Here is a 13,718-nt window from a genome sequence, read left to right as displayed (position 1 = left end):
CCACCCCGCCCCCCCCCCCCCCCCCCCGCAAAGACTCAGTACATAGTTGTGTATAGTTGTAAACTCTTCTAGTTCTCTATGTGAGCTGCTGCCACAACGTGGCTACTGACAGACAAGTGGTGTGGTTCCACGTCTGGGAAGCAAACCCAGGCTGCTGAAGCAGTGTGCCAAACTTTAACTGCTAGGTCATCAGGGCTGGCTCTCAGATTCTTGTTTATATTCCAAGATGGGAACTTTTTAGCCCATAGTATGAAATAGCATTATTGTCTGTGTACACCAAGAACCTTGTGGCCCCTGATGATCAGATTCTGGGAACACTGAAGAATTGTTACCATAGAAGAGTTTTAAATTTATGAGGAAATCTGGGACAGGAAATGAGATGGCTCCTTCTGGTCACATTAGCTCTTAAACACAACAATGACAGACCTGAAGCCCTGAGATCTCATCTCAAGGCAGAGTATTAAACATTGCTGAAATAATTGCTCACTCATAGCTGCAGGGTTGAGATGGTGGAAATCAAATACATATATGGCTTGCCAAATTAAAAAGTCGTCCACTTCGAATGCTCACTATCCCTTATGTAAACATGCTTTGGTTTAGAAAATCTCTCAATAATTCAAGTAGAGATATCTGAGAGGTATCGGAGAACTCAGCCTGGCAAACTCCTGATACACTATGCACTGTATGCTCTTCACTTACTGATATAGACTAGATGTTGGCAAACTACAGCCCTCAGACCAAATACAGCTTGCTGCCTATATTTGTATGGATGGCAAGCTAAGAAACTTTTACATTTTTAAATGGTTGAAAAAAGATCAAAACTGTTTCATGAAATGAGAAAATTATTTGAAATGCAAATTTCAGTGCCCATAAATCAAGTTTTACTGGGACATAGCCCGATGCATCATTTCTGTGTTGTGTGGCTGCTTTTGCACTGTCCTGGCAGCGTTGAATTGTTGTGGCAGACACTATTACCCACAAAACCTGCCGACTCCTGAGGTAGGGCCCCTTCCCTTCTCCGAGACAGCAGGGAGCTTATTCTAGCTCTACCCCATGCCTCATTGTCACCAGCTCTCTGTCCAGATTGCCTCTTTTTGTAAGGGCACCAGTCATACTGGCCTAGTTCTCACCCTAATGATCTAATGTCAACTTCATTATCTCTGTAAAGACCCTGTGTCTAATTAACTTCACATTCTGAGGTGCTGGGGGTTAGGAATCCAATGTACCTTTTTTGAAAGGACAGAATTCAACCCATCACGGTCTGCCCTCTTCCCCCCCGCCCCCCATTTATGTTCTTTCCACCTGCAAATTATTCACCTCAGCCCACATCCCCCAAAAGTTCAATCTATTCCAGCATGAACTCTGTCCAAGATATCATGTAAGTCAGCTTATGGGTGAGACTTGGGTATGGTTCAGCCTGGGGCAATATTCCTTTCATCTGTGAACCCGTGAAGCTAGACAGCAAATTACCTGCTTCCAAAATACAATGAGCAGACTGGCATAGGATAGATATTCCCATTCCAGAGGGAAAAGTCGTCAGGAAAAAGGATGTGGAGTCCCAAGCAAGTACAAAACCAAGCAGGGCAAATTCCATGAGATTTTAAGGCTTGAGAATAATACTCTTTGGCTAAATGCTCTGTCCTTTGAGCCCACTGGGCTGGTGGCCCTGCCCCCTCATCCCTGAGTGGTGGACAAGGCCTCTGGAATTGAAAAGGTGGCTTCACCCTCTGGAACCAAAGAAGTGTTCCTGCCATCAGGGTCATTCTTCCCTTTTCTTAAGGACAACCCATGTTCACAGCTAGCTAGCTCTATCAGCCCATTTCCTGCCTATAGAATCCAAGAAGTCCAACAACATTCCTTCATTTCAGCCCTTCTCTGTCCCCTTCAGTCCAAGTTGGTGGCATTTCTGCTGAGATAGTTGGATTCACAAGTCACACACCTCAGCTCTTTAGCAAACATTGTCCGGCCACACTCTAGGTATTCTCTCCACAGCATGCTTTTTCATTTTTGGCAATATGAATAGGCTGAGAGTCTTCCAAATCTTCAAGAACTGCTTCCTTTATGTTTAACACTCATTCTTCAATTTATCTCTCTCCTCTTGCGTTTTACTATTAGCAGAATGGAGAGGTCAGGCCATGCCTTCAGCACTTTGCTTAGAAATCCCCTCAGCTAAGTTCCCAGTTCCTTATTACTAAGTTCTACTTTCTGCAAAACACTAGAATGCAATTCAGCCAAGATGTCTGCCACTTTATTACAAAGACCCCCTTTCCTCCAGTTTCCAGTAATATGTTCCTCGTTTTTATCTGACACCTCACCAGAAGTATTTTTAACATTCGTATTTCCACCGACAGTTTTCTTCTAGGTAATCTGGTCTTTTTCTATAAAGCTCCTCAAAACTCTTCTATATTCTACAAATTCCAAAGCCACGTCCACATTTTTAGGTATTTGCTACAGCAGCACCCTATTTTCCAGTACCAAAGTCTTTATTCATTTGCTAGGGCTGCCATTACAAAGTACCACAAAATGAATGGCTTAAACGACAGGAATTTATTGTCTCATGGTTCTAGAGGCTACAAGTTTGAGATCAGGGTGCCAGCAGGGTTGATTCCTTCTGAGAACTGTGAGGGAAGAATCTGTTCTGGACCTCTCTCTTTGGCTTGTAGATAGCCATCTTTTCCCTTTGTCTTTTCACATCATTCCTTCCCTATATGTGTCTATTTTTGCATCCAAATTTCTCCTTTTTTATAAGGATACTGGTCATTGGCTTAAGGCCCACACTAAGGACCTCCTTTGAACATGATTATCTCTGTAAAGACCCTACCTCTAAATAAGGTCACATTCTGAAGTGGGGGTTAGGACTTCAACATATCTCTTTTGGGGGGATACAGTTCAACCTATAAAAATTAATAAGGAGGGGCCAGCCCCATGGCCGAGTGGTTAAGTTCCTGCACTCCACTTCCGTGGCCCAGGGTTTCACCGGTTCGGATCCTGGGTGCGGACATGGCACCGTGAGGCGGCAACCCACATGCCACAACTGGAAGGACCCACAACTGAAAATACACAACTATGTACGGGGGGCTTTGGGGAGAAAAAGGAAAAATAAAATCTTAAAAAAAATAAGGAAATAGACAACTTGAACAACAGTGTAGACCAAGTGAACCTGACAGACATGTATGGAGCACTCCCACCAGTTACAGTGGAATGTACATTCTTCTCAAGTGCACATGGAATACTATACACATAGACCAAATGCTAGGCCATAGAACAAGCCTCAAAAATTTAATGATGGGGTCTTGTCAAAAGGACACCACAGCCAGCTTGAAGACGCTGGCCAAACCTGGGACAGTTTGAGCATCCAAATAATGACAACAGGTTATAACCCAAAGAACAAAATAAGAATCCATGTATCCATATTGAGATAAATATTTAAATGTATAAACAAGTAGGAAAGAAAGAAAAACTCTAAAGTAGAATATCACTTAGTAAATACCACAGGAAATGACAGAAAATCACCAGTTGGTACCAGCACAGTAATACTTGTTTTAGGCAAGAATCATCTATGAATGCTAAAATTAGGTGGGTGAAAGTTTTATGAGAGAATATTTCCTTAGTGTCAAAACATCTGCCCACAAGATACTTATTAATACAGTTGGAAAAATAATAACTTTACAAAAGAGAAATCTGGCATTTACCTCCTCAGTTAAGCAATCAAAATTAATGTTGCCTTTATTGGTAGAAACAAATATGAGACTCTTGATCTGATTCTCTGAGAAGGACACAACATCACTCCTGTGGTATTCCTGCCAAAAATGCATAACCTGAATCTAACTCATGAGGAAACATCTAACGAGCACACTTGAGGGGCATTCGGCATGGAAATGGCACTTTTTAAAATGAGGTCACGAAAGACAAAGACTGAAAGAGTGTTTCAGTTTAAAGGTAGCTAAAGATATACAATATTGGATACTGAACCCAAAGTTTGTTTCTTGGATGTTAACAGGACAACTGATGGAATGTGAATCAGTTCTCCTGCATTTATGTTAATTTCCTCAATTTGATCACTTGACTGTGTTTACAGAATAGAATGACCTCATAGAGATACTTGCTGAAGTGTCTGGGAGCGCAGAGGAGTTACGTCTGCAACTCATGCTCCTACCTTTCAAGAAAAATAAGTTCTCGTATCGAGAAAGCAGACATGGTACCATGTTAACATTTGGGGAAGGTAGGTAAAAGATATTAGGAATTCTTTACTATTCTATAAATTCTGTATTTCTGTACTATTTTTTCAACTTTTCAGTAGTATGAAATCATTTCTAAATAAAATAGTTAAAAAGAAAAAATGGAGGCTGGCCCTGCGGCATAGTGGTTAGGTTGGGCACTCCCTCTCCGGGGCCCAGGGTTTGTGGGTTTGGGTCCTGGGCGCAGACCGATGCACTGCTCATCAAGCCATGCTGTGGTCGCATCCCACGTGCAAAGTGGAGGAAGATTGGCAACAGATGTTAGCTCAGGGCCAATCTTCCTCACCCCAAAAAAAAAAAGGAAAAGAGAAAAAAAATGAATTTAGCAAGGTCATTGGATGTCAGGTCAATATATCCAAGTCAATTCTATATCTAAACACCTCAGAAAAACTTTATAAATTGGGATTTAGTAAAATGAATCCATTTTCAAAAGTATCAAAGTGCAAAATATAAAAAAAATAAGTCGTCTTGTAGTGTTGGAACTGTTCAGTATGTTTACTGTGGTTGTTGATACATGAACCTCTACATAGATAACATTGAATAGAACTTAATACACACACAAACACACAGGTGAGTGTAAGTAAAACTGGGGAAATCTTAATAAATATTGTGAATTGTATCAATGTCAATATTCTGCCTGTGATATTATACTATGGTTTTGCAAAATGTTAAACATTGGGGTAAACTGGGCAAAGTGTATAAGGAATTTCTTTCTATTACTTTTTACACTGCAGGTGAATTTGTAATTATTGCAAAAAAACAAAACAAAATAAATCTAATAAAGATGTAAAAGGAGAATGAATAAACTATAATATAGAGTCAATGGAATATTATGCATCTATGAAATAAACTACAATTGAATAAACAACAACATGTCTAGGTCCTAGATACCTAACACTGAGTGATAAGTCATTTTCAGAAGGCTGCCTATAATATAATACCATTGTTAAAGGCCACAATAAAATGGGATTACATATTAATTAGGCATACATGTGTATGTGATAAAACAATGAAGCAAAAAACCAGAGGATGATCAACATACTCAGGAGAACGTCTCTGCGGAGGAGGCGAGGGGTTGGATAGGAGGAGCAGTGGACACGCGGCAAGTTATTTGTAGTCTTCTCGTGACAGACTCGTGAACACTCATGAGAAAGTACTTGTTACTAATGTTAGATGAAAGGGGGACATAAATGCAGATAATTAGATTTTTTTCGAGGAAGATTAGCCCTGAGCTAACATTTGCTGCCAATCCTCCTCTTTTTGCTGAGGAAGACTGACCCTGAGCTAACATCTGTGCTCATCTTCCTCTACTTTATATGTGGGATGCCTGCCACAGCATGGCTTGACAAGTGGTGTGTAGGTTTGTGCCCGGGATCCAAACCAGTGAACCTCGGGCCGCTGAAGCAGAATGTGTGAACTTAACCACTGTGCCACCGGGCCAGCCCCAGATTTTTTTAATTATAGGAGAATACTACGGATAACCATGTACCACTACATATGAAAATTTAGATAAAATTTTGCAATTTCCTTGCAATTTATACATTACCAAAATTGAGCAAGCAGAAAAAGCAAGACTGAATAAATCAGTAACAAACAAGGAAATTGAACTGGAGTCAAAAACTTACCTTCATGAAATGTAGCAAGCCTAGATTATTGAGCAGTAAAATTTCACCAAACATGGAAGGACTTGATCATCACTATGTTATACAAACAGTATTACAATAATTTTGAAAGGATAGATTACTCCAAAATTCATTTTACAATCCTGGTATAATCTTCGCAAGCAAATCTGGAGACAGTAGGGAAAAAAATAATTATAGGTCAATCTAATAGATGAAAATTTTCTGAATAAAATGGAATCCAGGTTTCTTTCTCCACCCATTCATACATGTCTGTATTAGGCTGAACTATATGAAATTACCAATAAGGGACCATTTTTGACATGTGGCAAGTTTTCTTTTCCATCTCACATCCTCTTCTACAGCGTGGCTGTGCCACTCCTCCCATTGCGAGTCTTGTTGGCCGCAGACTCGCCTGTAGCGGAAGACAATGATGGAAGTGCTGCCTCGTGGCTTCCCACACCGCGAAAGGCAATGCCGCTTCCGCTTTCCTCGCTGGAGTACTTGTTCTTGAAGCTTTTGGCTACCATGTGAGCAGTCCCCTCGGGCTGTGGTGCTAGGAGGAAACCTCAGAGTCCATCTAAACACCTAGCGAGGCTCTGAGGCTACCTGCAGAGAAAGAGAGACCATCCGCCCCATATGCCCCAATGCCACGCTCTCTAGCTCCAGCAGCTGACGGACAGCAATGGCATGAGAGCTCCTGCACCAGCACTGCCAGCCAGACCTTCCCTGAATTCCTGACCAACAGAAACCATGAGAGACAGTAACATCTTTGTTCCATACACTATAGAGTTTTGGGGTGATATTATAGGCAGCAATAGTAATTGTAACAGAAATCTGGTATTGGAAGTGGAGTGCTACTGTAACAAAGTCTTAAAACATGTGCCACTGGCTTTGGCACTGGCTCGTCTCTTGAGGAAAACATGAGTGAAAGCCTGCAGGGCCCTTAGGGAGGGTATTAGTAGACCCTAAGGTCATCAAGGAAGTTGCTGTTGAGGGCTTGAAGGAACATGAGGATAGTGTTATGGGAACATGGAGAGAAGGGGACTTTGTTATGTGGTGGCAGAAAGTTGCTCAATACTGTCACCTAATGTAAATGGAAAATAGAAAATGTACCTAATGCCCTCCAATAGTCCAGCTAAGAGTTTCCTAGGCACAGCGTCCAGGTGCTACCTGGCCTCTTCTCACTAATTACAATAAAACGAGAGAGGGAGAGAAGAACTGAAAAATGAACCATTCCCTGGAGGAAATGTGAAATGGCCCAGAACAGTCTTTTCAGCTAGTAAAAGTTCTCAAAGTAAGAAGTTCCTCAGGGACTATAATGTCCTGAGGTAAGATTTCAGAAGGATCTAAGGGGGTGCCTCATGAACCCCTTCAGACCCCCCAAAAAAGCCTCCTAAGGATCTCAGGGGAATACCTCTGTGGACCCTCTCTCCTAATAGAGCTGCTAAGAGTCTTCAGGCTGTGCTCTCACGGAAAGCCCACAGAGAGCCCAAGGCAGACAGAGTCTTAATCTCCAAGAGATTTCGGGGGGATGTGGCTTTTGCCTAATTGATACATAAAAACCCACAAGGTTTTTTTTTCTCATTTCCTATGTATCCCCCAACAACACATATGTACAACTACCAAACTCCTTCTCTACCAAAATACTCTCAGAACAGAAAATTGGGAGCTTACCTCTTTAAGAATAGAGGTCAATCAACAAGCCCTCAGTGAGGTGGGCCATGGAGTCAGTCGGTAAGTTCCAAGAACTCAATTGCAGACCTGGGGGGAGAATCATTTTGAAGAAAACTTCATGACAACCTCAATTCCCAAGAATATTTTCCATTTCTTGAGGTTGCAGAGATGCTAACAAAGGGGCTAACATGAGTGGCTAATAAAGAAAAATGGTGAAATTGGAAAGTGTTTGAGTAGAAAGAAAAATACCGGACAAAATTATGGTAGAAGTATGGGTTAATTGGAGGACTCACGGCAAAAAGTGGAAAAAACAAAAGCTAATTATAAACGGAAAGATAGTATAAATCCATACACAGATGCCACAAAGTTTTTAAAACAGCCCTATCAACCTGTCCAAAATAAAAAGAGATCTTTGGACTCACAGCCTTTTTGGGGCAGGAAGGGGGCTGAGAAGGATACTCACTTGCAAACATGGGTCATTTTTACGCATAAGGAAGGAAAGCAGGCTTAGACACAGAGGGTGCAGCCAAGAGCTCTGAACTCCAAGTGAGCAGGAGTGAACCCTACACGGACCCAGCAGGACTTAGGAATTTCTATGGGCCCGTGGCTGCCTTGTGGGGACTCCTGTTGTCCCCGGTTTTGAATGGGAGCAGATTTCCTATGTCTGCCCCACTATTATATTTTGGGTGTGTAAGATGACAATAACTTGTCCTTTAGTTCGCAGGTCTTCAGACTGAGAGGAGTAGCACCTAAGGAGCTGCACCCTAGGGAGCAGTGCCAAAGAGCCTCTGGTGCGGCAGTAGCTGATTTAGGTGATGAGGTCCTGGACTTCAACCTGCTGCCATGATTGGTGAGACATTGGGGTCTTGGAGGAGATGAGTATAGCTTACAGATGTGAACTGTTAAAGCCAGAGAGGCAGGCTGTGGTAAGCTGTTTCCCAAAGATGGCTGCAACAATATTTCCTACGCAGCATCCTCTTCGACAATGTGACACTGTGACTGTGCCATTCCGCCCACTGGGAAGGGAGGTCTATGCCCCCTGCTCCTTGAATCCAGATGGGCTGGAGAATTGCTCATAGCTGGCGGGATGCAGCAGAAATGAAGCTGTGTGGTTCCCAAGGCACGGTCATCAAAGGAGCTGCAGCTTCCACCTCACTCAAACGAATGCTCAGCAGTGAAGACTCAGCTGCCAGGTCAGCTGTCCAACTGCCCTGAGGCTGGCCTGCTGTGACGAAGTCCAGACAGCTCACACGAAGAGGCCTGAGACATGGAATACCGAGAGATGCCCCCACCAGCCACGTGTCCCAGCCCCACCCCGCTGTTCCAAATCCAGCCGCCAGCTGATCGCAGCTGCCTGAGAGACACGACCGCTTAGCTGAACCAGGAAACTGAGATCTAAATAGCCATGAAATGTTGAAGTGATCTACTATGTAGAAGAGCAAGTGGACCAACCCGCAAAAGGATAATTTCATACTGTTCAACCCTATAAGTAAATAATATGTCCAAGATAATTCAACATTAGAGTTCATTAAAAAATATTCATCATATCAATTAATTAATTAATTAAGCAATTCCTCGTGATAAAATCCTTAATGAACTCAGAATGGAAGCTGATTTCCTTTTAAGGTAATAAAGGATAGCTACCAACCCCCACAGCAGACATCATACTTCCAGTAAGACTTTAGAAACATCATAGCTAAAGTCAGGAACTACTGAGGTGACCCCTCTAGTTCTCATACTACTAAGCATGGAACTGACACCCTAATCAATGCAGTAAGATAAGAAATGAAGAGCAAGTGTTACATGGACTGGAAGTAAAGAAGGATAATTGTGGTTGTTAGAGGCAAGATCTGGAAAGGATTTTAGCACTGTTGCTAGACACAAATCAATGCTGTTCCTAGACCCCATCTGTCTTAGTCTGCTCTGGCTGCAGTAACAAAATACCACAGACTGGATGCCTTAAACAACAGAAATTTATTTTCCCACAGTTCTGGAGGCTGGAAGTCCAAGATCAAAGAGCCAGCATGGTCAGTTTCTGGCGAGAGCTCTCTTCCTGGCTTGTAGATAGCCACCATATTGCTATGTCCTCACACGGCCTTTCCTTGTGTGCCCCTGGAGGGAGCGATTGAGTTCCCTGGTGTCTCTTCTTATAAGGACACAGATCCTACCGGATTAGGGCCTCCACATGATGACCTCATTTAACCTTAATTTCCTTAGACACCCCACTTCCAAATATAGCCACACTGGGCGTTAGGATTTCAACATATGAATTTTGGAGGGACACAAACATTCAGTCCATAGCACAATTAACAGTCAGCAAGAAAATATACTAGGAAAAAAAACCTCTTCTTCATAATATCAATAAAAATGATAAGCTACTAAGGAATACATATTATACTGTACAATATGGAATTTAAAATGAGAGCTAGCTAGGAATAAATCTTTTAAAAAGTTATATAAACAGAATTTAGGAATAAAATAAAATGCTATCAAAGTTCATAAAAGAACTGAAAAATTGAAAGATATACAATATTGATGGAGTAGTCAATATACTAAAAATGATTCTTACAAAATATAAATTTAATATGGTTCTGATCAAAACAATAAAAGAATTTTTTCTTGAAATGTGACATACAGATTCTAACATTTACATGAAAGTTTACAGGTCTCAAACTATCCAAGACAATAATGAACAAACACAACAATTAGGGGAGGTTTCCCTTCTAGATACAAGAGGGGTTTTTTTGAAGAAGATTAGCCCTGAGCTAATTGCTGCCAATCCTCCTCTTTTTGCTGAGGAAGACTGGCCCTGAGCTAACGATCTGTGCCTATCCTCCTCTACTTTATATGTGGGACGCCTGCCACAGCATGGCTTGACAAGTGGTGCCGTGTCCGCACCTGGGATCCAAACCGGCGAATCCCGGGCCGCAAAAGCGGAACGTGCAAACTTAACTGCTGCGCCACCTGGCGGGCCCCACAAGAGGTTTTTATTAAGCTAGAATAATAAAGCAATGTGGTATTCATACAGCGATAGACTAATAGGTCAATGGAACAGAAAAGATTCCAGAAAGGGACCCTTGCACATAGAGGAACTTCAGATATAGAAAAAGTTAATTTACAAACATTGGGCCATTTGATACTTGGTGGCTGACTTGTGTCCCCCTCCAAATTCACATGTTGGAAGTCCTAACCCCTAGCACCTCAGGATGTGACTGTATTTGGAGATAGGGACTTTAAAGAGGTAATTAAAGTAAAATAAGGTCACATGGATAGCCCCAATTCAAAATGACTGGTGTCCTTATAAGAAGAGGAGATGAGGACACAGACATGCACAGAAGGATGGCCATGTGAGGACACAAGGAGAAGACGGCATCTACATTCCAAGGAGAGAGGCCTCAGAAGAAACCAACTCTGCCAACACCCTGATCTTGGACTTCCAGTCTCCAGAATTATGACAAATTTCTATTGTTTACCCTACCCAGTCTGTGGCATTTTGTTATGGCAGCCCTAGCAAACTAATATACTTGAGATTAGGAAATTGGCTTCCCATATGGAAACAAAAGGAAATTAGATCAATGTCTCACACTACCTGCATACACACAACTCCAGATAGATTAAAACTTAAATGTTGAAGCAAAATGCCTAAACTATTAGAAGATGATACAAGGAAATATCGTATAATATCAGGATGGAGAAAGATTTCTTAAGACACATAAGGAAGCCATAAAGGAAAAGCTAGATAGATTTTATAATGTCAAAACTAAAATCTAAGGGACCAACAATTTTATAAACAAAGTTCAAAGACAAGGAGCAGACAGAAAAAAATTAAAACATGTATTGCATATTGAGGATTCGTACACAATTGCATTCAACTCCATGAATGTAGTAGAAAAAGATAACCCAATAGAAAAATAGGCAGGCAATAACTGACAATTTATGGAATAAAACCCCCAAATGGTGTAGAAATGTGTATACTTCTGCAGTGATCAATGAAACACATTATTTGTATGTTCTGCAGTTCAAATATTAGTCCAAGTTTTAAAATCTTAGCTTGGGTATCTATATCTTGCTCCTAAGTCCTCAATGTTCCACCATTAAGCAGCATACTAACTTTCCGGTTCAAGTCTATATTTTCATCACGTTAAAGTAGCATACAAAGTTTTCTAATTTATTATTATTTTTTAAAATCTAGGATGTATTTTTAAGTTTAAAATTTTCTTTTCATCTTATTGACTATATTTTTCCCTTAGACTTATTGATATGGTAATATTAACGGATATCCTGATCATCCTTATATTTCTAGAATAGAATCCACTTGGTTATAGTATATTTCTGTAAGGTATCGCCAGCTTCTCTCTGTTAGTTTCTCAGTATTTTTGCATGTGTAGTCACAATCAAGTTTTGTCTGAGCATCCTTTTCAAATCACACATTTGTCGATTTTGGTGTCTTTATGATGGCAACTTAATAAATAGAAAGTTTCCTTCTTCCAATTCCTCTGGAACTATTTAAACATAAGAATTCTCTGTTTGAAAATTTTTTCATCCTACCCTACTCTCTTTTTTTTTTTCTTTAAGGATAGTGACTTATTTACAACTTTACCCCGCAGCAGTTGAATTCCGGATCAGTTTTACTTTTTGCTGTTGATTAATTCCTATCTGCTTTCGATAACGTATTAAAAATTTTTTTGTGGTTTCCTCAATTGGATTCTTAAGCCAATTGTCTTTTTTTTTTTTTTTAACGTACTGATGGATTTGGATTCCTAGTCTTTAAAAACCAGAATCCTCTACCTTTCTCCCAAAGGCGCGTACCTGTAAATCGCCCCTGGGCTGGCAGCCATCCTCGCGTCTCTAGGCAACCAGCGTTCCTAGGACACCGGGAGGCCGACATGCCGCGGAGCCTCCTGGGAAATGTAGTTCGGCGGCGCCCTCCTCTCGCGCAAGCGCACTCACACAGCCACCGACGCTTTCGGGTTACGCCCTGCTCTTTGTCCCTCGCCGCCACGCGAGAGGCGAGTGTGCGCGTGCCCGTGTGTGCGCGCGGACCCCCGCCCCGCTCCGGCGGCGGTGGGGGCACGTGGTTCCCGGTGCGGCGCGTACCACGGCGGAGGCCTGGGGTCTGTGTGGGCGCCTTTGCGGGCTGGGGGTTCCTGGCGGCCGGCGGCTGGGGGCGTGTGGGTCCCCGGGGCACGCGGGGTCGTGCGGGGCTGTGGGCGTCAGCGGCCGGGGCGGGGGTCTGGGCGGCGCGGCGCTCACCGCGGGTGCTCCCTTGCAGGTCGGAGCGCAGGCGCTGCCCCGCCCGGCGCCGCTGGATGTCGTCGGCCGGGAGCCCCGCGCGGGCCCGGGCGCCACCGCTGCGCGGAAGGAGCCGCCGCGAGCGGCCGCGGGGCCCCAGGCGGAGCGGCGGGGAGGCTGCGGCGGGCGCGGGGCCCGCGGCGCCCGGCTCGGCTGTTGCCCGCGGCGGCTCCCAGCGGCTTCTCGGCTAAACCCGGCCCCAGAAGCTCCGGACGGGACGGGCGGCCGGGCCCGCGCCGGTGAGCCGCCCCCGCCGCCCCGCACAGCTGGCTCGCGGTGCCTGGGCCTCACGGTTTATCTGAAAATGAGGCAGCGGCAAGGAGTGGTATTTTTTCCCTAGGTTTGTGTTTTTTTGTATAATTAACAACCTACTTTAATTATTACTTATTGTTTACTTTGAGCCGTGTGGTGCTGGGATGAAACTGCTCTGCTTGTCTGTTGTTTCCCTGAGTTAAGGACTTTAACATTTTAAAGAATATTTGTATGTTTTTCTATCAACTTAAAATGTGTTTACTGTAGTCAGTTTGGAGCATCTCGATAAACACATCCAAATGGAACTCATTCGTGATCCTGTCAACAAGAGAGTCACTGCCAGCATTTTGGGGCATTTCTTTAAGTCAACAGATGTGTTTTTGGTCCATCTTATTTATATTTCCTTTAAGAAAAGAAAATTGGGACTATGCTGCATATGGTGCTTAAGCCGTTACAGCGTGTCATGAGTCTCCTTCCTTGAAATGCGTTGTCCCGCGTGGGGAGCCGAAGCTTAACCTGGGGAGTTTCGTCACCTGGTCCCTGAGAGCTTCCCGCTCCCGCTCTGATCCTCCGTCCGCCGGGCCGCCGTCTGCGCGCGGGCACCGTGTGGCTCTGATCCTCCGTCCGCCGGGCCGCCGTC

At 43.3% G+C, this 13,718-nt stretch overlaps 1 protein-coding gene across 1 annotated transcript in view; it reads left to right on the top strand.

The window, feature by feature from the left end:
* ZNF84 (zinc finger protein 84) overlaps positions 1-13,718 on the top strand; it is a 49,665-nt gene that overhangs the window by 14,884 nt on the left and 21,063 nt on the right. Inside the window, exons 6-7 of the mRNA XM_046641010.1 lie at positions 6,223-6,328; positions 12,387-13,151. Coding sequence (XP_046496966.1) covers positions 6,223-6,328; positions 12,387-13,151 — 871 coding nt within the window. The remainder of the gene's footprint in view (positions 1-6,222; positions 6,329-12,386; positions 13,152-13,718) is intronic.

Source organism: Equus quagga, chromosome 15 (genome assembly GCF_021613505.1).
Source record: "Equus quagga isolate Etosha38 chromosome 15, UCLA_HA_Equagga_1.0, whole genome shotgun sequence".
NCBI lineage: Eukaryota > Metazoa > Chordata > Mammalia > Perissodactyla > Equidae > Equus > Equus quagga.
Note: the sequence above shows the minus strand (reverse complement) of the source record. Positions and strands in the feature narration are given on the sequence as shown.